General features: G+C 36.5%; 1 protein-coding gene across 1 annotated transcript; it reads left to right on the forward strand.

Annotated features, from left to right (window-relative positions):
- Positions 1-548: 548 nt before the first annotated feature.
- Positions 549-22,076, forward strand: LOC121414945. The gene is made up of 3 exons (XM_041607990.1): positions 549-673; positions 1,169-1,336; positions 19,652-22,076. Exons 1-3 carry the CDS (start codon positions 549-551, stop codon positions 21,597-21,599), a joined length of 2,241 nt encoding a protein of 746 aa, XP_041463924.1. The 3' UTR covers positions 21,600-22,076.
- Positions 22,077-25,835: the final 3,759 nt, after the last annotated feature.

Genomic DNA, 25,835 nt, shown 5'->3' on the forward strand with positions numbered 1-25,835 from the left:
TTTCATCAAAATCGGATGTAAAATAAGAAAGTTATGACATTTCAAACTTTTGCTTATTTTCAACAAAATAGTTATATGAACGAGCCAGTTACATCCAAAATGAGAGAGTCGATGATGTCACTCACTCACTATTTCTTTTGTTTTTTATTGTTTGAATTATACAATATTTCAATTTTTACGAATTTGACGATTAAGACCTCCTAATTGCCTTAAGCACAATATGTTAAAATAATGGAATTCCATGAGTGCAGGGAGGAATGAAACTTCATTTCACATGACAATGACGAGAAAATAAAAATATTTCATATTTCATATAATAAAATAAAAAAGAAATAGTGAGTGAGTGATGTCATCAACTCTCTCATTTTGATGTAACTGGCTCATTCATATATTTGTTGAAAATAATGCCATAACTTTCTTATTTTACATCAGATTTTGATGAAATTGTTAGTGTTATGCTTGTTGAATTTTTCTCTTTTTATTCAAATCAAGTTTTTGTTGGGGTGGACTTGTCCTTTAAAAAAAGTTTTACCTGTGGAATATTATACATGCCTGTGTGGGCGTGTCCGGGGCGTGGTGTGTATGTGTGTTCTTGCTGTACATTCAGTGTGGACAGTGGATGTATTCCGTGGCCTATGAGTGTGGATGTGGGCGTGGATGTGTATGGTTGCGGGTATTTCAAAGAATATAAGAGTCCTACTTGCGAGGAGGGGGTGTACTGGTAACCAATCAATAAACCAAGCAGAATTCACGTAGGGTCCTATCCCGCAGGGGCCGCGGAAGCGGGGGGGGGGGGCTAGAGGGCTTCAGCCCCCCGACCCCCCCAAGTTTTTCCAAAACGATGTACTAAACGTAAAAATGACCAACTGATTGTGATTTTTGCATGGTCACCCCCCCCCCCACTTTGAAAACCGTTCCGCGGCCCCTGTCCCGGGCGCGGGAAGGGCAGGGGGCTATAATAATGCTTTGTAAACTCCTATGCCTTATCTCGATCTGCTTTTGATTGGCCCTCATTTAAACAACTCGTTTAAAAGAAAAATGTCGATTGTAATGCTTATATTCATTTTCCGATGTGCAATACGTCGTCCTTGTTCATGGAATTGTTTTAAATAGTATAGAATGGTTCATTTTCCAGTGCAAGATTTTTTTCCTCTTCTAATTCTTGGAGTTCTTATCTCATCTACACGGCCCGGAACGTCTCCTCACCGCACACATCGGACTCGGAGACCGAGCGCGGTCTGGGTCACCCGATCAGCCGTCATCTCTTTACAAATCGTAGGCGCGGATCCCCAGACAGCGTTATGAATAGAAGGGCTATTATCTCACGATCTAGAGGGTAAGATATGGAATTTCATTTTTACTTTAATACCTTATGTACTAACCAAAATAGTGTTTTAAATCAGTAGCTAAGTTTATCCAGCTGGATTAAGATTGACCGAACGTCGCTGTATACTACTGTAGCTCGCGAGCACGGTATACTTAACTACACAGCAGCAGCATTTCGGTAGACGTATACAAAGCATTTCCCCCCTGGACGTACACTGTGTGCTGGCTGCATGCCGCTGTAAACACGGGAGTATTGTAGCCATTTCGAGCTAGGAAGATTAGGGAAAGCAGGAAATTAGGTGTTTGGCACGCTGGTCATGTAATGGAAAAGTGTAGGAAAACTAAACGGGGCTGTTCCCAGTATGGTGTCTGCATAGCTCGTGGATGGTAATTCAGACCACTGTGAGGACCCGCAATCAATGCATTATCATTCCGTTAACCGTGCGAGGCAGTCTACCTATATACCTCTGCCTATATATATCACGCTTCTTATTTTTTTAATCGTTCGCCGGGAGCTGAATTCGTGTCCTTCAAACTCTCTTACCTTCTTTCTAGAATTACGTGCTCATCAAAATTTAAAGTGTTGTGATATTCCCTCCCTAAATATCTGAGACTAATAAGCTATACTCCCTCCTATAAAATTTATGATAGTTTTGATAGCACATATTTATGAAGATTTGAATTGCCGTAATAATTTATCTGAATTGAACACAAAAAAGGAAAATCCGATTTGATTATTTGATATTGATTCGTTATCAGATTTAGATGAACTTAACAGCATTTTACCTCTTTTATTTTGATTATTATATTCACCCCGGAGTACGGCCCCTTTAATTTCAGTGCCGTTGTGGAAAGCAGTTCTTAAACTGACAATGCCACCCTTGCAGTATAAATAAAACAACAAAATAAATAAATAATTTGAACATGACGATTGACGATCCTTGATTCTTTTTATTTTCCACATTTGGATGTTTGGCCTTTCACTTTTTCATCGCATCATGATATTTCCTTTATTCATAGTGTATTTTATTTCAATTTTCCTAATATAGGGCACTGATGTTTTATATCCTTGAATATATAGCAATATCCAATATTTACCAGTACATGCTAATGGTTTGTCCGTGTCGTTGCCTCTTTACATAAGAAAGTGATATGCGATCCATGCATGATTTTTGAGCTCTTACATCATGTATGTAGGTTAATGTATATTTTTTTCTGCGACGACCTTCGTTCTCTTATTATGCAGGTAGTTTTGTCACAATTACTGGTATAACAAATGCATCTCAAATGTTTCAGTAAAGGCATAGCACCAAACCTAATCGATTCCAAGAAACGTGTATTAATTAATTAATACACAGTAGCTCCACGAAGTGTCATCATGAGAAGCAAAAATGAAGTGTTTATAACAAAAATGAATTTCATTTTTGTTATAAACACTTCATTTTTGCTTCTTTGATTTTCGTTTGAACTCAAATTTTGATAGAAGAAAGGGTGGGTAATTATGAATCGAGGGTATTTGACCAAATAAAAATAACATGATAATTTTGATTTGCTGATGCATTTAATGGAATGAAAGGCGACGGGAGGGGCTGTAAATACTTCACGGTTGTGAATTTCCAGGGATATTCTCGCCCAGGCGGGAAATACTGAGCAAAACTCACAGAATCTAGAACGTAATACTCGAATATCCACCAGAAACACCTGTGCAATACCTGAAAATATGCCAGTAGTATTTCCCTGCATTTCCAATTATTTCCCATTTCTATAATCGAGACGGTATTTACCGATAGGCCTATACAGTATTTCCTTCTCCGGACAACCCCGCGATACATTCAAGGAAAGAACGGGGTTCTGTTTCATATCGTCACTTATTTGTTGCACTCAAGCATAGGACTAAAGTTTTTGCGATAAAGGTAAAAACGTTTGAGTGGTTTCTTTAGGCCTTTACCATTTTGTTATTAAGAACAAAGGTGCAAAGATCAGAAAACAAATCATGGAAACAAGAGAACATGTTACCAAAGTTGCTCGTCCTCATCCGTTTGTATACTAATGTCAATACGATGATCTCATTGCTTTCTACATTTACATTCTGGACTTTTAAAATTATATTATTGGGAGGGTGTCACCAAAAATACTGATTCACGTCTCTAATAATTATAATGATCAGAAACAGACAATGATAAAGTAATAGAGTCAAGGACCAAGGGTAACGATTATCAATTATGGCCTTATGCTCTTGAGCAAGGCACATTATTTTATAATTGCTCCAAGTATATTATGTATAACTTAACGTACGAGTGTGTTTTTTAAACTCATATCCACTGAGATAATGATGAGAAATCCACTGAGATGATGGGAATAATAACAGCAATAATAATATTATATAAATAGTGTACAATCTATTGTACAATATACTGGATTATATGTACGACAAATATAAAATTATCCCGAGTGCAGGTTTATTTCACCGAGGCCGAAGGCCGAGGTGAAATAGGCTTGCACGAGGGATAATTTTATATTTGGAGTTCATATAGTCCAGTAATATTGTATGATAGAAGTTCACTATTTATTATAGTAAATAGATCCCTCAATCTAAGCCCCCCATCATGGATTTTACCATAGTCTAGATCTAGATGGCATACATTCTTCTTACCTTATATTTGTGAAATTCCAATTGAACACGATGTTCAATTTGTCGTCTGCTGCAAGGGGTTAAACCACGTAAATTTGTATTTCTATCTGCTATCGGAAATTATAAAAATGCTACTTTGGGAAATCGATATACAAATATATCGATTGAAAACAAATTAATCGACATTCTCCCCATTCATTTAACACGGGTTTTGCCATCCAAAAATTGAAAGTTATATTGTACATATGTACAATATAACTTTTTGAAGGGAGGTCACGTGGTACCAATCCAGCCAATCACAGCTCGTATTTTACTACCACTATTTACTATAATAATATATAATACACATATATGTAATCTGTCATATCTCCCTTTTTCGTCTAGTCTACTTACCAGCTTTTTCTCATTGATGCCATCTAAGCTTGCTAGGAAAACATCGATGTATATGTTCACTGGATCTCCTATATATAAAAACAAACAAAAATAACTTTTATTTATTTATTATATCCAGCAGATATGTAGAAGTATACATGGAGCCAGTGGGTACCGTTGGCCACGGCATGGGGGGGGGGCACCAGCAAGAATTTTGAGTCACTTACTGGGCGCGCGAAGCGCGCTCAATTGCCAGGTATACTGACCTAACAGAAGCATTTTAAGGACTGTGTCATTAAATAAATATGTATCTCATTGATTGAATAATGCGAGCGCGAAGGGCGAGCTGAAAATTGTTGACATTTAGACATGAAAAAGGGAGATAGGCATTTTTTTGTAATCTTGATACGTATCTGTCTCACTAACCAAACAATGCGAGCGCGAAGCCCGAGCTGAAATTTTTGTATTTCATATTAACCCAAACAGGGACAAAATGACTAGTTTTAGGGAATTAATGAAGACAATACATATCTCACCAGTCGTCTAATCCGTGCGTCATATGCTTGCTGATTTTGTAAGATTTACACCTAAACATATGAAGCACTTTTGTACTCATTATTATCATGAACATGATATGCATCCCACTAATTAAATACTGCGAGCGCGAAGCGCGAGCTGAAATTTTTTTAATTCAGACCTGAAGAGGGTCATTCTCGGGCTTGTTTGTAAACATTCACTAAGACCGTATATACTTCACTTACTAAATGATGAATTTCTGATAAGAGTATTCAGACCAGTAAAGGGAAGATTTTAAGGACTGTTTTCAGGAATTCATGAAGAGCAGACATATCTCACCAATCCGCTAATGCGAACGTAAGAACTAACTGGGAATATTTTAGATTCAGACTTTAAAAGGGGCAATCTCTTTAAGGGGAAGTTCACCCTGACAAAAAGTTTATTGTAAAAATAGCAGAAAAAATAATGAAAAATATTGCCGAAGGTTTGAGAAAAATTCATCAAATAATTAAAAAGTTATTAGAATTTCAATGATTTGATTTGTGACGTCATATGCGAATGGTAAAAAATCAAGGAAATGTCATTTTCTCAGAAAATTGAAAATGGATTTCACTGTACCTTTTGTATACCAATAGACAAATCATTTCACACCCAATCATGAATAGAAAACAAAATTAAGTCATCTGGAACCATACAAAATTTGAAATTCATGCATTTTATATTACATAACAAATGGGGCAGCTGCTCGTTTATGACGTCACAAATCCAAAACTTTGAACTCTAATAACTTTCTTACTCTTTAACGGATTTTCCTCAAACCTTCACCAATATTTTTTACTATTTTTTCTGCAATTTTTACAACAAAGTTTTCCCCAGGGTGAACTTCCCCTTTAAGTAGTCATGAAAAAGAAGCATGCCTCTACATAAAACAATAACTTGAAGTGCGAGGAAATACTTGCACATGGTGTATATAGATTTGAAAACGGGATGTTTTAGTACAACTGGATTATATTTCATTAAACAGAAATTGCGAGCACCAAGAATGATGAACACAATGTCATAGGCCCTTCGAAAAATATGTTTCATAAAGTTATGAAAAAATATTCATGCAATGTAAATATATTGTAAAATAATATATATAACTTAATAGAATATACACTAGTTTCTTCTTCCTCTACTACGTCTCTCTTTTTTTTTTTGGGGGGGGGGGGGGCCCCCCATGCCCCCCCCCCCCGTAGTTACGCCACTGCATAGAGCTACAAGTTTGTCTAATATCTCCATGAGAGAAGTATATATGTAGTCAAATAATGACGATGATGATAGATGAAATTATCGCAAGAATTATACTGGCACTACTACTCTCATTACTACTTCTATCATACTTTTTTTTGCTCTAATTCACTAGTTAGAACTACTTTTTGGGTAAATATTTTTTATATCATTCCCAACAATTGTATTGAAAATGTCTCGGTACAGAAATCGATTTCTTATGTGGTTTTATTTATTTGTAAAGTTCTTATTTGTTTTTTTTAACTTTTTTTCTTGTTTTTTTCTCAACAAAATTCGGCGGCGACAATATTTCGGTCATAAATAGCAGGGTTTCCCCAAATTTGAAAACGGAATTCCATGACTTTTCCATGACTTCCTTTCTGGCATGGTTTCCAAATTCAGACACGCTATGATGGCCCCCACCCTCCACCTTCCCTCATGAACACCAATTATAATAGCAGAGTATGATCACAGAGTGTGAGAGTTGCAAGACACGACAAACTGGAAAGCTGTCATAGTCAAGAGATAAATGCAAATCCATGACTTTTCCATGACTGTGGGAACCCGTTGTCAATAAAAACAAAAATTATCACCCATTTATGAAATGTATTGACTTTGTACATGAACTTTTGGTATGGCAAATGCTTACATAATGATAATTAAGGTAGCCACGTCAGCTCTTATGACCTATTCACCAAGCGGGTCCTGCAGATGTTATTATTACCCTTCTCCATTCAATACGTCAGCCCCATGACTCGGCCGGGGATTGAACCCACGACCTTCAGTTCATGAGGCGGACGCTCTACCACTATAACATTGCGCATATTTCGTAACTGCAAATTTGGTATCAGAAGTTGCGCAAGGCTTGAAAGTAAACAGTCAGCTAGCGGCGCGGTCAAAAAAAAAAATCTCGGCGAATATATCGAGTAAAATGTCGAGAGGGGCCATAATAGTCCCAGTAACTATTATGGTTAAAGGACAAGTCCATCCAAACAAAAGTTGTTATGAAAAAAAAATCAAACAAGCATAACATTGAAATTTCATCAAAATCTGTTGTAAAATAAGAAAGTTATGACATTTTTTCAAGTTCAAAGGACAAGTCCATTCCAACAAAGACTTGATTTGAATAAAAAGAGAAAAATTCAACAAGCATAACACTGAAAATTTCATCAAAATCGGATGCAAAATAAGAAAGCATTTTAAAGTAGCGCTTCATTTCACAAAACAGTTATATGCACATCTCGGTCGGTATGCAAATGAGGAACTGATGACATCACTCACTCACTATTTCTTTTGTATTTTATTTTATGAAATATGAAATATTTTTATTTTCTCGTCATTGTCGTGTGAAATGAAGTTTCATTCCTCTTTGAACTCGTGGAATTCCATTATTTTAACATTTTGTGCTTCAGGCAAGGAGGTCCTAATCATCAAATTCGTAAAAATTGAAATATTGCATAATTCAAACAATAAAAAACAAAAGAAATAGTGAGTGAGTGACATCATCGACTCTCTCATTTGGATGTAACTCGTTCATATAACTATTTTGCTAAAAATAAGCGAAACTTTGAAATGTCATAACTTTCTTATTTTACATCCGATTTTGATGAAATTTGCAGCATTGTGCTTGTCTGATTTTTCTCTATTGATTCAAATCAACATTTTTCTGAGGTGGACTTGACCTTTAAGTTATTTTCACAAAATAGTTATATTTTATGCACATGCAAATTAGGGGATTGGTGACGTCATCTCCATATCCACTCATAATTTTTCTTTTTATTTTTCTATATGAAATATAATTTTATCTTCATTTTCATGTGAAACAAAGTTTTTTTTCTCCCTGAACATGTGGATTATTATTGTATTAACATTGTGGCTCAGTCAAGTTGGTCCTTTTTGTCAAATCTTAAAAATTGAATTATTGTATAATTCAAGCAATAAAAACAAAAGAAATAGTGAATGAGGGACATCATTTACTCTCTTATTTGCATATTCCTTGCAAAATACTATTTGTGAAAACAAGCCAATATTTCAAGCCCCATAATTTTATCATTTTACATCCAATTTTGATGAAATTTTCAGCCTTATGCTTGTTCAATTTTACATCAACATTTAGATCAATATTTTCCGATGTGGCCTTGACCTTTAATGTAAATTACGAACATAGACAAATTGAACTTTTACAGTCAAAGCCTTCCAAACATAACCACCAGATCATTTTGTAACCTTATATTCTATGTGATTTTAAACAAACGGAATGTATGAGGTGAAGATATTAAATTTGTCAGAATATGCCATGTCACAAGAAGTGTTTTAAGGCGTTCCTGCCTCTTTTTCAAGAAAGATTAAAAGTCATTAATTAAGAAAATAAATAACAGCAAAATCCCCGTTTGGTCTGATTTTTCCTGAATTGTCATTATTTCCCCATTACCACATTTCCGATGCAAAGTGTTTCGAAAAGGGGTTGTAATTTTTAATTCCTGGAAATGTAGACTTTTGTTCTATTTGTTTCATTTGGGTAATTTTATTTGATACTTTTAAAACCGCACTCGGTCATGCCTTCCGTTTTATGACGTTTATATTCATATTGTGAAATTCGTTTCCTTGGCAATTTAATAACATGCAAATCGAGAAAACAAAATAACATAGTGAGACAATATCATTACAGAAACATATGTCTATATTTATTATTCAAAAGAGGAAAGATTGCAAAGTTTATTTGAAATAACAGGACTTGGATCGTGTGGAGTTCGTCAAATAATTTTGAAATACCAATTATCAGTCTTTCAGATAATCATAATCCATCTAATATTAGTCCATTCTATCTACCAGCCAATTCACTTTTATGATGTTACTAAATAATGTCAGTGATGTCAGTGACCTACTATTTTTTGTTTCAATAATGAGGGAGGGGCAATTCTCTTCTGCAGCGCTTAGAATCGTCCTTGCCATCTTTGTCATTTTGTTCTTATCGTGTTCTTTCTATCATTTTGTCTGTTTTTCACGCATTAAATGACATTTTGAATTAGGTTTTGGACGATATTTATTATTGTTGATACTTATATTTTTTAAATTAGAGCTAGGGCGGATGGGATCGTGTTTTTATGAGATTGGTCCGTTTTTGTCTCACCTGCATAGCAGAGTGAGACTATAGGCGCCGCTTTTCCGACGGCGGCGGCGTCAACACCAAATCTTAACCTAAGGTTAAGTTTTTGAAATGACAGCATTAGAAAGTATATGGACCTAGTTCATAAAACTTGGCCATAAGGTTAACCAAGTATTACTAAACATGCTGCCTGAGTTTCATGTCACATGACCTAGGTTAAAGGTCATTTAGGGTCAATGAACTTAGACCATGTTGGGGGAATCAACATCAAAATCTTAACCTAAGGTTAAGTTTTTGAAATGTCATCATAACTTAGAAAATATATGGACCTAGTTCATGAAACTTGGACATAAGGTTAATCAAGTATCACTGAACATCCTGCATGAGTTTTATGTCACATGACCAAGGTCAAAGGTCATTTAGGGTCAATGAACTTTGGCCGAATTGGGGGTATCTGTGGAATTACCATCATAACTTTGAAAGTTTATGGATCTGATTCATGAAAATTGGACTAAGAGTAACCAAGTATCACTAAACATCCTGTGCGTATTTTAGGTCACATGACCAAGGTCAAAGGTCAATGAACTTTGGCCAAATTGGGGGTATTTGTTCAATTACCATCAAGTTGAAAGTTTATTGGTCTATTTCGTTAAACTTGGACATAAGAGTAATCAAGTATAGCTGAAGATCATGTGTGCTATTTAGGTCACATGACTAAGGTCAAAGGTCAATGAACTTTGGCCATAATGGGGGTATCTGTTGAATTATCATCATAACTTTAAAAGTTTATGGATCTGACTCATGAAACTTGGACATAAGAGTAATCAAGTATCACTGAACATCCTTTGCGAGTTTCAGGTCACATGATCAAGGTCAAAGGTCATGTAAGGTCAATGAACTTTGGCCACGTTGGGGATATTTGTTGAATTACCACCATATCTCTTTAAGTGTATTGGTCTAGTTCATAAAACGTGGAAATAAGAGTAACCAAGTATCACTGAACATCTTGTGCGAGTTGTAGTAGTTTTCAAAGTCAGCATTGCTGCTATAATTATGGAATCGCGTGATGCAGGTGAGACCGTCAGAGGCATTCCACTTGTTACCCTTACGACCGACTACTAACATGAACATCCCAAGAATATCTTGCCCTCAAATCTAGTTTCTCCGACCTGGGTCCACTGTGTTTCTCTTGTCAATGTCAATGTTTCTTATTTTTTAAATATGGATCTCACAAAAACATGATGTAAATATTAGCATCAAAATGTGATTCCATGCAGAGCAGCCCAGATATCATTACATTAACAGACATGATTGGTTAACAATGCAAATATGCTATCTAAATATAGCTGCAGTATGGACATTCTAGAGGGTGTTGAAGTATAGCGAAATATTCTCATTGGGTATTTTAGAGAGGAAAGAGTATTAATTATTGATTACGCCAATTTGATCGTATTTAATTTATTGTTTCATATTCCACAAAAATACATCTTTTAGCAAATGAGAAAACAATACATTCACTTTTTTTTGTAATTCAGAATCATGTGAAATATGACAAACCCATTAAAAAGCATTGCTTGTAAATATACATGTAGGTTCCGAGAAAGAAAAAAATAATAATAAATATTCCTATCGCAGTGAAGAAATACACCAATTCACATTGCGAGTGTGTTCTCTCTGGTGCTGTATATTGTCTTTTTTCTACAAGTTTCGCGAAAGTGAGACAGTGGGAGCTGTGAACTCTTTCAGCGGGTCGTCTCGCCCCCCCCCCCAAAAAAAAGGGACCAAATGTCACGAAATCTTCGCCTATAGATTCAGTCAATGATCTGTATTCGCGCCCTGGACCACATCTTTCGGATGATTAATCGAAGAAATAATACTATACACACATTTCTTTTTTATTTAAGATATCCGATCAGATATTTGTTGGTCATATTGTTGCTGTTGCGGGTAATCGCAAACTGACAATTGCCAATCTGGGAATTACCTTGGTCAATTCAAGATCATAGTTGCATTTGCATTTTGCTCAAAAGACTGGTCGATGCCCAGTTGCGTAATGAGTTTTTTTTAAGAGGAAAATGATAATAATGATGGGCAGACAATGATCATTACAAACATTCAATTTTTCATTATATTGTAAACTATACATTTACAGACCTATTCACTGTTATACGGACACCATTCTTTCAAGTGCTAATAATGTTCATACTGCAGTGATAATGATACCATTGCTGCCATAATGCATTAACCGCGTTTATTGAAATGATTGCTCATTGGGAGGGGCGTTACCCCCCTGGAGCCCCCCTCGTCGTATTTGCATGACATCATGTTGACCGTATCGTGTTTGGGATTTGGTTAGGGGAAATCCCTTTTCTTTTCCCAGTCCGCTGGCTTTTTCAAAGTCGAACATAGCGGAAGGTTTATTGTGAAAATCAAAATGCATACCCTGGATGTAGATAGTCTTAAGTAAGGCTCTGAATTTCCCATTTCAAGTTCATATTTGTTTTTGTTTGTTGCAAATAAAATCAAAGGTTGAGTTTTAGTAAATACTTGTCATCCCCATGACTATTATTGGTGACCCCTGTCCTTTTAATGTTCCTATGTGTGTCACTCCAATTCGATGTGATACCGAAGGACGTTGAATGATGACATCACAAAGATTAGTGGAAATCATTGCCTCTTTACAGCTAAAATAAGAAGAGAAAGTGTGAAGGAAGAAAGAAAAAGTAGAAAAGACAAGAGCAGTTGTCAAAACAAAGTGCCTCACTTGTAATGTAGTTACAAGAATATTTCAATGTCTGATATAATTTTACGGCTATATATTTTCATTTCATTTTTTCATCCCTATAATATCTCACCGCCGCACTTTAAATCAAACATCTCCTCCCCTTCTCTCCCTCTCGGAATCGGAAAGGAGGTGGCAATCTTACATAGGGCCTATTCATACTCGACGTATCACTGAAAATGTGGGAAATAATATGAGCGTGTGTACTTCAGTTGTAACTATTCTCTATCATGATTTTGTTTATGTCCGATTCATGGATTTCAAAATATCAAGTAAACACTAATTGATAACTTACGGTGCTGAATTGAACGTTAAATCTATATTTTTAAGGTAAATAACCTCCTATATTCCTATATAGTGCTTCCAGACATAGATTATCATTGGTATTGATATTAATATCATTTATATATTTGTAGCATTTGCTTCCATATCAATACAATAGATTGAGAGTGACAAAATGGACATATATAATTTTCTACTGTACGAAATTCGATTTCGATGGGTCCCACCCCCACGGGATCGCGTCTACTCGTTTGCTATTATTTACTCATCGATCTTTCTTTTACAGAATCTACCTTAAACATTGTTAAAGTAAAATAAAACCTTTGAAGCAAGATAGCTTGTGCAAAAACAGAAAAATCAAAGAAACAGATAAACGAAAGTTTGTGAAAAATTGAATAAATTAATAATAAGAAAGTTATGAGCATTTTAAGTATATATCACTATTGTAATGTAGATCCTCCCATTGGCAATGCGACAAAGATGAGTGATGTCACATATGAACAACTTTCCCATTATATATATATTTCACTTTAATTGCCTCTTTTATCACATCTATCAATAGATCATGTATTCTTTCTAAAGGAGGGCATGTAATGGAGATATAAAAAAAATACGTTATGGATAAAGTATTTGTATCACCCTAAGAAAGAGCAAAAATATACATTTTCGGGGTATTTTATAGTCCATCAGTGGGAAAGTTGTTCACATGTGATTATTTGTCGCTTTGGGAGGATCACCATGGCGTTACTGATCGCAATATTCGAATGCTCATAACTTTCATTATTTGTCCGATTTCCCTCAAACTTGCTTTGATCTTATTCTTTGATTTTTCTGTGTCCACAAAAGTCAACTTGATCCAAAGGTTTCATTCCCTTTTAGATATCGGCTACTTAATATATCTGAAAGATTTGAAAAATGTAGAACACAAATTATTTCCGATCATGAATTTATACTCGCAGTTACTGTCCAGCTTTCTGCAAAGACTATGCATCATAATAGTACATTATACATGTATGCTCATATATCTATTCATTCCTGGAAGGCTGGGATTTCCAGTGCATGGGAAATTTTGCCGCCAGCTTTCAGCATTTCACACCAACAAATAGAAACAGATTCCATCCATGTAAAATTGATAGTGAGATTGTGTATGTAGGAACAAACGAACCCGTTTATTTGTAATCAGAGGGAGGTTGAGATTATCTATTCAAATCTTCTTATTCATAATAAAAGGCAGTGTATTGAGATTTTATTTAGTCAAGATTCCTTGTAAATAACCGCGAAAAGCAATGATGCCAACGTGAAAGGCGGGATACGTAATTAATTGCGATTTGTGGTGCATGTGGGTGCGCATGTGAATACAATTTAATACTTTACTCTCCGTTGTTATTCTTGTTGATGACTTCAAAAGTTTAAAAAAGGTTGACACGTCATCAAAACCGACATCTCTATAATCGATGCGACTTTCATTTCGAATGTGAAGAGGGACTTGGCACTGGCCCAGGGCTTGGGTTTTCCCAACTCCACTGCATTGGGAAACTTTGACCCCCGAGCTGAGTCTATCTTTCCTTTCTCTTCAGACGGCAGAGCGTATCTCAAATTATTTTCCTTTTATGGTGTTGGATGGGAACGATGAAACGCTTCGCATAAAGATAGTAAATAAGATGTAAGATAGTGATTAAGAATGATCGGCTTAGCGTCGTTGTGTTAATAATCTAATCAATAAGTGGTCAAGTATAACCCGGATTCGCATTTGAAACTGGAGCGTGAATAGAATATTGTGAACATTGTGAGCTCCAATCGCTGGAATCCCGAGATGCATCATTTGATTTTTACTCTTGGAATTATTAAGAAACAGATGGAATTTCTTCTGAATCAGATTTTATGATGCATGCATCTTGTAAGATTGGCTGAAGGTAGGGTGTATTTCTTTCCGAAAAACTAAATGTTGATTTTTTTTTGTCAATCAATAATTTCCTTTGTCTTTTCACAATCATGACCCTGGGAAGCGAGGGTGCTGAAAAAGCAGACCCCAAGGATTTTCATTTCTGGGACTGCTACTAGCACAGGCAGCGCCCCCCGGAAATTACATGTAGATTGGTATGCTAAAATGTAGATATTCGACACAAACCACCTTAATTTTGTAACGAAAAATGTATTTATTCGCTCCATTCGTATTATTAATCTGATTATATCTCGAGTCTTATTCATGAGAAGAGGGGGTATACACACTGTAAAAACTGCGGTGTTAAAACTGACACCAATTTGTGTTAATAGAGGACCACACCCTGAGGTGTTAAAATTCCACCCTAGAGATTAAACATAACACCAAAGAGTGTAAATGTAACAACAAAATGTGTTGTAATAACACCTATAGGTGTTAGTACAGGCAGCGCCCCCTGGAAATTACATGTAGATTGGTATGCTAAAATGTAGATATTCGACACAAACCACCTTAATTTTGTAACGAACAATGTATTTATTCGCTCCATTCGTATTATTAATCTGATTATATCTCGAGTCTTATTCATGAGAAGAGGGGGTATACACATTTCAGGAATCATCTTGAAAGGAATTTAATGAAAAATAGACAAATGTTTAGTTTAATCTATTATCGATAAAAATGAAAAGAATATTTTCCCATCTATTAACTTCGTTTTTTTTCTAAATTAATCTATATCTTCAATCACATCTTGGTATGATTAGCAGGAGAAATCGGAAGAGTGTTGAAGCTTTCTTACATTGGAATTATTACCGCCAAACAATGCTGTCGCCACTTATGCTATTACCCTTTAATTTTACAGTTTATTTTTGTAATTATTATTCCCTTTTTGTGAATATCAGAATCTTTTTAATTTAATTACTACACTGTAATGCAACAAAGACTATAAAGTTTTGATTTTACTACTTGTAGCTAATGAATCATTTTACTGTCCATGGGGATTCGGGAAGTTGAAGAAAAATAGATTAATATGATTTCAAACGATACTTTTTTAAATCTCCTTTTAAAACCACAATCTTAATGTAAACGGTGCTTGTTTTCAAACTTTGAAAATCTTTTAAATTGTTGCATTTTATTATTATTTTTGTCAATTCTCTCAGATACTTAACATTAGCATACAAGGCCATGGTGTTATAGAGGATAGTGTTTTCTACTATGTAGGAAATCCAATCACGAAACGCTTGAATTTTTCAACACCATTATTTGGTTTAACATAACTTTTTAAAAGCGTATAACCTTTTTCTTCTTAATGAGCAAAACTCAAACTCCAATTAAGTACATTCCCAATGAATATTATATTGGCCTAAATAAATAAAATAGCAAGATCTGGAATCGGTAATACCATATATCATGCTTAGTTTGATATTATTCTTGAAAGGACAAAACAGCATGCACTGCAAAAAACTCCGGTGTTGATTTAACACCAGCCCGGAATCTATATCTGTCCACACCAGAGAAGTGTTAAACAACACCAGTTTGTTTTTAGTCTAACACCAGATATATGTTTATACAACACCAATTAGTATTAAAGCTGCATCGGTTTGATTCCACTCTGGTGTTTTTTCAATACTTCTCTGGTGTGGACAGATATAGATTCCGGGCTGGTGCTGAATCAGCACCGGATTTTATTGCAATCAGTTTTATTTCATTGATGATATCAGTCTGAATATGATATGAATATTTTTATTTGCGTGGATGCAGTATCGGACACTACTGAAGGTGTTTTATAAAGAATTATGATATATCAGATTACATATTGACTGTTACTTTGATTTGGAAGAAAATGAAGAAAAGAATGTTAAAAATAATCTAGTCTCTTTGTTAATATTTGAAAACAGCATAATACCCAAACGTACCAAAAAAGGTGACATATAGGCTGGGTATGAAATTAACAAAAATTATGAAAAGCTCCTGGAATTTCAAAATGAACAAGTAACAAAGTGACGTTTTGTAGTTTTGAAATTTCGCCCATTTTCACATTAGAATATCCACAATATTTCACTTTATTTTCCTCCATTATATCAGAAGTGTCTTTTTGGTGCAATTCTGTTAAAATTTATTGATTCAATTCAGGGATAGGGCCCCTCGTGTATTTCTATTCGTTGAAAACCTCGGTAAATCGGAGCAAGAAAATTCAATGAATGAATTGATTGGGTCAGACAAAATATGTTTCCTCTTTATTTATTCGGGAGCATTCAACGTATAAAAGTAATGAAGCACTAGTTATGACGTGTGGATAATTCAAAGTTGAATGACTTAACAAGCGTGGGCAAACAATTATCATTATCAAAGTGTAATCCAGTAATGTACTGGGTGTGCTCAATATGATATGCAATTTTTTTTAATTCATTTCATTACTATTTTAACGCTTTTAATTATTTGGTTTGATATTTGTCAAACATGAGAGCATTCAACCCTCGGCCATCGGAATGTATATTGAAGATGAATAGATACCCCATTTAAAAGAAGTATTAAATGTCCAATTTAGGTTTATAGAGTGATTACTTTCAAATGGACAATATATTTACGAAGTTGTTTACGAAAAGAAAACACGGGTGTTTTTTCTTTGCCAGCATCACATTTTTTTCGTTATACATGTGAAAGAGGCAATCAAAGAATATTTCAAATTTTCTGAAATCTCTTGTTCGATTTCAAATTTTTATTAAAGCTAAATACATATGACATGCAGGGATGTCAATCCATGTTTCGGATTTGGAGGGGATGGGGCAAAGTGAAAAAAAATGTCCAAAATTTTCGGCGCCAAATTATCATACATAAGCTTGCGCTCTCCAAAATTGACAATTTTGTTCGTATTTTGTTGCCAAATTTAATGATTTATAGTGTTTTGCAATGCTTTTTAAAACATAATTATATTTGCATTCTATCATTGTACATGTTATAAGTTGTAAAAATTATTATGTATGTTTGCCTTCCCTTATATCTTCATTGGGGCGATCACCCCCTGCCCCCACCCCAGGATCCATGCCTCTGATTCCATGCTAATAACGATAATCATTATTTTTTTAAAAAAATTCTAAAGGTTTTACAGGTTCCTGTCATTGGGAATAATAGATTTCAATTATGTACAAAATTGAAATAAAAATCATTGGAGGGTAAAATAAAATAGCAAGTTGATATTATTGAGTTTTCTTTCATAAAACGCCTTCACCATGCACGCATGTCAATGCCATAACTATAATATGAAATTCAAATCATATTAAGTGGGATTAATAATTAAGTCAATTCATACCTGAAAAAATACAATAATCTGTCCGTTCAATGTTTGCAAACTGAATGTTGGACGTGGTTTCCTTTGCTGCCTATGTGTGATAATTATGACATGATTGTAACTATCAGTTCATTAGTAAAATACCCTTTGCTAACAAAGAAATTGGATTTTGCAACGTGGTGAGAGCGTGATGAATGTTTTAGCTTGATTTTGTGAACGTGCTTCTTCTTACTACAGGTAGCGTCATTGATGCTAATTTCATTAAAAGTAACAAGAAGGCCAACTAGCCCCCCCCCCCCACTCTCCATCAAAATACCAAGGCGCCGCCCCTCCTTGGTATAGGTATATATAGACAAACGATTCAGCGTAGAAGCTCGTGGAGCTCATGATAGTAGAGTACCCATGCTTGAGAATCATAGCCCATACGCCACAACGAATCTTGCTGATACAATCAAGAAGTCGCGTTTCTGAAGTAGTCTGCTATTTTTCGATTATACCATCTGAGGAAATCCTGAAAAACTGGTTTGACCCAATCACCCCTAACTTTTCTTACATCTGTTACTGGTGGAGAGAATTGAGAAAGAGAAGGGGGAGGCTACCACCCCATTAAAACACTCGCAGTGGTATTTTCATCAAGATCATGGTGCTTTCAAAATTATTTTTCATTTGATTCCGACCGTCCAGGTTGACTTTTTATTCGTAACAAATGTTATGAATGTTAGGTATGTCTGCATTATTTACTCGTTCGTAAATTTTTCAAAATAATGCATGTTTCGTAAACCTCGCCAAAACGTATAACTGCTTATGCCACAGATTAACTAACTGTATTAGTGATGTTATTACCCGGTGTTATTGAGTACTGGATATGGTGCAGACTGTAGACTTTAAATTTTTCAAATGACTCGCAAAGTCAATTTTCATCTATAAAGATAAGTTGGTCATTATTTGCTCCCTTTGATTGTGTCTATTAATTATTGGAAATTTGAAATGGTTGTGAGGATATTTATTCTGTACTTGTTATTCTTCAGGTCTTTATTTAGAAATATCTCGCGTCTAACGTCTTATCACTTTCTAGTTAAAAAAGACGTTTATAATGAATCATCTTGAGAGCGGAGGTGCTATGGTGCTAGAAATAAGTGCCGGCCGCACAGAAACGTTTTTGGCCTAACAGAGCGCTTAAAGTAAGCCCAGTCACATCTTTCTGATTGTGAAGTCAAAACATTTAATTCAATGTGTAAGTAATGCATTGTTGTAACAGCAGACATCGCTGCCAGAAAAATCCTCTGCCTTTGTTAGCGCTAAAAACTTTTTTGTGCGTTCAGTACAGGTTTGTATGCTAAAATTTAGAGATTGGACCCAAATCTCCTTCATTTTGGGAACGAGAATCCTTAATTATTATTATAATTTTTTTTTTTTTTGGGGGGGCTTGTCAAATATTTGTTTTTAACAAAATCACCTTCATTTTAGAGTGAAACCCCCTTTTTCACTTTGCTGATAACAAACCAGCACTCCCTCTCCAATAATCGTGCCCTAATCCCTGCAATTAGGTTGTTCGTAGAGTTACGAACGGCGGACGATGTCTCACGTCGACGTAATACACCGTCCGCCGTTCGTAACTCTACAACTCTCCGGCGGGAGTACAGAAAGTCAGGAGGTATTTCATATCAAAGCTGGTCGAAAGTCATGAACGAGTTTATGAGCGACTCGACTATGTATTGCCTGTGAGAGGAACGAATTTACTGTTTGAAGTAACTAAGAAATTCCTGCTAATGTAATAATCCCTATAAGATCGTGGAAAACATTGTACTGCGCATTTACAAAGTGATTTAGTCAGTTTCTACCCGGAGTAATGTTATATTAGGGTCGTAGTCATGCGTATCTTTACGTAGGCCTACTGCTTCGTGACATTACCCAAGCAAAAATTTTTTCTCAATATTTTTAGTTTCATTTGAAATATGGAAACATTGTAAACGTGCAATTTAATTGCGAACATCCCCTTGGCTCAGACTTATGTAATCTGCCGTCAGACCTTGGCAGTCAAATTACATCGTTCGTAATTTAATGGTCTTATAATTATAATCACATAATTTTAGTGTCCAATTAACACAATTGGTATACACGTCTTTTCGTACATACAGAAGCAACAGGATGCGTGGTAAATCAGTGGTGTGGGACCACTTCAACTGCGAGGATGAAGAGGGACAAGCAACCTCACCAACCGGTGGCAAGTGCCGTCCTGCTGCCTACTGCAGTTACTGCAATCTCAAGTACACGTTCCCGAATGCCACCAAGATGATGCGACACTTGCTGAAATGTTCTCTTTGCCCGGATGCCACCAAGCGTGAGTTGGAACAGAGCGGGTTTGGTGAATACCGGATCGATCACAACGGTAGCTCCATGAACAATTCACATGATGATGATCTCCATGCGGCACCTCCCTCTATGGTTCGACCGATGATTCATCCAGTGTATGTGGAGAACGAGAGTCCAACGCCAGGGACGTCGGCATTGTCACCGCACACGGGGCTCCTTGTCGTTCCCAATCCGCAACATCGGAACGACCATCATGAGATTAGGACTGGCCGTCTCAGCGGAGATTCTAATAGGATGGAAGACCAGGAGCAGTTCTCGCCGACAGACAGGGCTCTAGCAAGAGCGATATTCTCATCAGACGTTTCGCTAGATATTGTAGAGAATGTTCATTGGCTAGAGCTGTTTCGCCATCTTCAACCAAACTATGCCTTACCGTCCAAAGAAGCTCTCACTGGGAGACTGCTCGATGAGGAATACATGGTGACATTCGATAAGGTATCAACCGAAATCAGCAAAGCAAAGTTCGCTGCTGTGTTGGTGCAAAGTAACCACGTTAATAGCAGGGTTGACCTCCACGCGGAAAGACAGAGCAGGCTTTACATAACCACACCAAAGCCTTTGTTTGTTGGATGCATGGAAGCTGAACAACAGCAGAACTCGTCCGTCATTGCCGAAGTAATCTCGGGCGTCATCGCCAAAACTGGCCCGGGCCAGGTGCTTCTTGTCACCACAGACTTAACCAAAAACTTCCGCGGTGCCTGGCCAATTATTACATCACGGTTTCCAATAATAACCACGGCAGGTTGCCCGATTGAAGGACTTCGAATGATACCCAGCACCATCTTGGCGCAGGACAGGATACTCGGTATGGTAAAGCGTTCCTTCAAATTGTATGAGCTCTGGAATCGGCTTGTGCAGAACAATGAAGCGCTCAAATGCATTCAGTTACCTTATTCATCTCCGGACAAAAACGGAACCATGGATGCCAGAGAGATCATGAGTGCTCTAGAAAAGTTAAGAGGGTGCAGAGATAAATTGGAAGAATGCGTTCGTTCAAAAACAGTGTCTACGGACTCGGAAACCAAAGATATTGTTCTTGATGAGTCTTTCTGGGACATCGTAAATCTCAGTGTTCAGATGTGGGACATCATCTATGTCTGTATATCCAAATTGGAAGAAGAAACAGCGCGGTTGTCGGACGTTGTCGTGGAAACCATGAGGGCCGACAAACTGCTGGCAGAGGCTCTTGGGGACTCATGCTTAGAAGCAAAAGAGAAGGGACCCATTCTCCAACAGTCGTATGAAGTTCAACGGAACTGTTGGACCCACCTTCATTATGCCGCCTGCCTTGTAGATCCGAGATACTGTGGGAAATGCTTGCCCGAGACCGCCACCAACGATGCCATTCAGTACATTGTAGAGTTAGCCAAGAATCTTGGACAAGACGCTGGTCGCATTCTTGCAAGCCTTGCTGAGTTCCGTGCAAAAGAAGGACGTCTTTGGTCGCAGGAGTACGTCTGGGAAGCTTCCTCACATGTGGCCCCGGCGACATGGTGGAAGGGGATCTGCGATACGCAACCGCTCTCCCAGATCGCCTCAGGGATTCTCAGTCTAGCTGTAACCTCGTCGACAACGGAGACATTTTCGTATCGCCGCGAGGAGAACTTAACATCTGATCAGGCGCAGAAGTTTATGTTTGTTCGCGCTAATAGTCAAGTGATGACGACCCCTAATAATCATCCCGATATGATCATGGTACCAGGTGGATATTAGATCTTGATCATCTTTAAAGACGAGTTAACTTTTCCAATATTGTACTGAATGGCATCGTTTGTCTTTTCCGCCTTGGTATTTTGCCCCTCTGTTGTTATTGATAGAGGTAGGGTTAGGGGCGGGCTTTCATGTCATTTGCCCACTTCTTGTTTGAATTTGGCAAAGTATTTGATTTGTGGATAACTGAATTTCCTGCTACCTGTGTAGTTATTCGGTCAAGAGTATATTATTAACTTATAAGCTATCGGTGATATTACATTGTGATCATTTGATCATTTGAACTGACAACAAAAAGACATGCAACAAATTCCCAAATCCCAGGTTGTCCGAAAATCCACGGATATTCATAATCTCCGTACTCAAAACCGTATGCTACCGTCAACGAATCCCGTATGAACTTTTTTTTAATACAATTCATTGCTATATAAAAATCGTTCGTCCGGCGTCCGTAAATGTATTTGTGACCGTAGCATATTATTAGCCAGAAAAAAATCAGCATAGTCAGAAATCTGTGTGAACTATACGCCAAACGATTTCTTAGAAAAAAAAATGATCATGTTTCATACGAACTCTTGCTGAATTTCAAGCTGTAGGCATGTTTTCTCCGTTACTATTAGTTTTTGCTGTTTCCTTTTTGTCTTGCTTATTGTGGTAAAAAACTTTTACCATTTTCTGGTCACCCACTCCCGAAATGGAATTGGTTCGATAAGTTAGTCACATATTTCCTGGGTGTATTTAAAATTGGTCAAAGCCGCACGCATTAATAAAATCCCAATTTGAATGTAAACAAAAATATGCCTCAAATTCTATTGGGTCATCTGGATTCTTGAATTAAGAACTGATGTAACTAAATTTTAAAAGAGGACCCTATTGCCTTTGCAACATGTCTGTTTTCGAGAAATTTAGACAGTTAAAGAAGTTTATCGAGGAAGTGTGTTTTTTCTGTTCTGCTTTGTGTTTTCCAGATATTTTACTACACTCTTATGTACTCAGAATTGTTTACTTTATTTTCATAAAGAGAACACACCACAGAAACACCATTGTATTTGTAAACGTTATTTCTCTTGCGCTTGAATTTGTTTAACAATTTTACTGTTTAATCTACCAGTTTATTTTTGAGTGTGATTAAAAAAATGATGATGCATTTGAAAACATTTAGATGACGATGACAGTCACGCAAATTTAGCACGGGTCCCGTCTCACCATGGACCTGCAAGTAGGTCCATGGTCTCACAAAGAATTTGTAGTGGACTCAAATCAGGTAAATCAAGGGTGATTTTTAAATCACGTTTTGAAAGGGCTGGTACATTGATATTGATCTCAATTGGCGTTTGATGTTTTATCCATCGAAAGGATAGGCTTCCCTGTTTTGCAATGTGACCCAAATCAATCGGGTGTGAAGAGTTTATAAGATCACAATGTCACAAATAGTAAAATAGTAATTGACTGGCTGTAGATGTTATGATAGTGATGAATAATTTCTATTCAAATGACCGGGAGTGTGGTCAAAAGTTTGATCTGCCGATCAAGTCAATTTGGGTCTCAGGACTGGTCAGTCTGAACTCGAATCCTGCATGGCGATACTGACTTTTACTGTACAATTGAATTTCCTCAGTCTGTTAATAACAAATCTAGACATCATTTTATAATGGATATGGGTGCTCCCGCATCAGTTCAATCATGTTTTTTTATTGAGCAGAGTTGAGAACACGTTTCTAATATTTTCCCTATTTAACATCTCCAAACGCTTTTCTTGACACTGCTTTCTGTCTAATTGCATTGACTTGTCAATAGGGAATGTGTGCTCCGTGACCTCCGGCATGTTCAAGAACACAGTTAATTTTTGAAAATACTATCAAAATGACAAAGAACAGCTGGGAGGGCTTCGTCGAAAATGGATTAGAGCATTTTCCTCCTAAAGTTTCAGAGTTGACGAAAAATTGCAGATACGTCGTTTGTCCAAGATGCTGTTTTATTCATCAATTTTCGACAAAGACCTCTTGGTTGTTCTGTGCCATGAAGGATGTTTGTCAATGTTCACTGTTCTTGAATCCTCCGTATGTAGTGGAGCAAAAATTCCCGAAAGTCACGTGTGGTAGGTCCTGACAGAGAGATGAGTTTTCGATGTAATATGATGCATCGAACATAAAATTAATGAAAAGGCGTCAGCTTTGTTTGCTGTACATGTAGTTGTGATGATTGTAATAAAATCTACTTCGATACGAATAATTAGATATTTAGTATGTTTTCTCTGTCCCGTATATGTTTTAATAATTTACCTTTTCATTTGAAGAGAAAAGCAAATCTTGATCTCTAAAACTTACCTGTTGATACACCGGAAAATTTCCGATTTTCCTAAATTTTAATGGAAAGCTACCCCCCCCAAAAAAAAAATATATATATATATATATCTTCCAACATGTCTGACTCCCCATAGCGTAATTACGAAACAATTGAAAAATAATAATAAACACGTGTATTTTACGTGCAAATCATTTACAGAAATGTATTCTTTTTTGGGGGGGGGAGGGTGAGGAAAAATAAAAACTGAAATTGAAGTTAATTCTATTGAACTTGCTATTGATTGAATACAAATGAGAGCAGGTGGGTTTTTTTTTAAGAGAAAATGTGTCTTATCAAACTTTTTCCCTCAATTTTTTTGGGGTTTATAAAATGACAAAACAATCTGAATTTTTTTCTGTGACATTTTTCATATCACAGATCTCGATATTTCCTACTGTCAACATAATTTTTCATCATCTGCATCATCATCGTTGTCTTCTTCATTAAACCATAAAATATATCAGAAATGAAATAAATAGCATTTCTGCCCATGCAGGTTACAGTATAAGTTCATGGATTTGGTCAAGGAAGTAAATGTCGGTCGATAATTACAAACTTGTCCAGAAAGACATTCTTGTCATTGATTCCTCGTGTACTTTCATAATAAACGTTAATTTGATAATACACACGAAAAAGATACCTCAATCTATCCCTGCCACAGACTATTCTATTGTGGTCATCCCTTATACTGAATTCATTTTTAAAATAGGGCTTATTTTCATTTTTGGCGTGAATAAAGGCATTCGGAGAGGTGGCGAGTTATTTTGGAATTTCAGCGCTAAAGATATTATTGTTGGCCTAAACAAACTCCTTGATTTCTAAAGTATTGAAAGATGATACGTGAACATAGATCCGGGAGAAGGAGTATTGTATTCAAAGTTCATTTGATACTTGCCGAGTTCATAATTTTATAGAACAGGACGAGGCCTATTTTGTAACACAATTAATGAATGTAGAGTTGTTGTGGCTCAGTCGATAATTCTTCGGACTTTGAACGACAAGGTCCGGGGATCAAATCCCACCGCAGCACTATAGCGTCCTTGGCAAAGCGTTAATCTACATTTTACAACTCTCGACCCAGGTGTAGTGAATGGGTACCCGGTAGGAAGGAATTCCTTGAATGCTCGATGCGCCCGATCAGGCCTGGGGAGCCGGGTTAATAGTATGCAGCGCTTAGAAACATTTGTATTAAGCGCTATATAAATGTTGCATATTAGTATTATTAATATATCTATAGCGCCTATTCTACGTACGATTATCTAATTGAATTTACCGAAAAAGGAAGACACGTGGAGGGAGGGGGGGGGGGATGAAGTAGGAAGTGGCTACCGTGTGCGTTATAGGTACACTTTGATTATAATTAGTTCATGGTGTAACATGCTGCTGCTGATGATTATTACCACGATTTATTCTTTAATTTTTACTTAATATTTTTTATTATTGTTATTATTATTATTATTATTATTATTACTATTATTATAAGGATGATGATGTTGATGAGGATAACTTTTTTTTTAATACATGCAGGTAGCCACTACCAGCGGGCCTGCATAATATAATAATGTTATTATTACCCTTCACCAATCTAAATGCTGGACGCCTAGCAAGAAGGCAGAAGGTCCCATTTATGTCTAAGTCGTTGGTATCATGACCTGGCCGAGGATCGAACCCACGCCCTCCCGTTCATGAGGCGGGCGCTCTATACCACTGAGCTACCACGCCCGGTTATGATGATGATGATAATGATGATGATGATGACGACGACGACGACGATCATGATGATGATGATGATAAGATGATGACGACGACGACGATGATGATGATGATGATGAAAATTATTATTATCATTTATAATTACTAATATCACTATCGTCATCATCTCTACAGTGCGTA

Source organism: Lytechinus variegatus, chromosome 5, assembly GCF_018143015.1.
Source record: "Lytechinus variegatus isolate NC3 chromosome 5, Lvar_3.0, whole genome shotgun sequence".
NCBI classification, from domain to species: domain Eukaryota; kingdom Metazoa; phylum Echinodermata; class Echinoidea; order Temnopleuroida; family Toxopneustidae; genus Lytechinus; species Lytechinus variegatus.

Coding starts and splice junctions, on each gene's coding strand:
- LOC121414945 (XM_041607990.1), top strand. CDS start 549: ATGCCTGTGTGGGCGTGTCCGGGGCGTGGTGTGTATGTGTGTTCTTGC. Junction 674..1,168: donor GTGGATGTGTATGGTTGCGG/GTATTTCAAAGA, acceptor TAATTCTTGGAG/TTCTTATCTCATCTACACGG. Junction 1,337..19,651: donor ATTATCTCACGATCTAGAGG/GTAAGATATGGA, acceptor TCGTACATACAG/AAGCAACAGGATGCGTGGTA.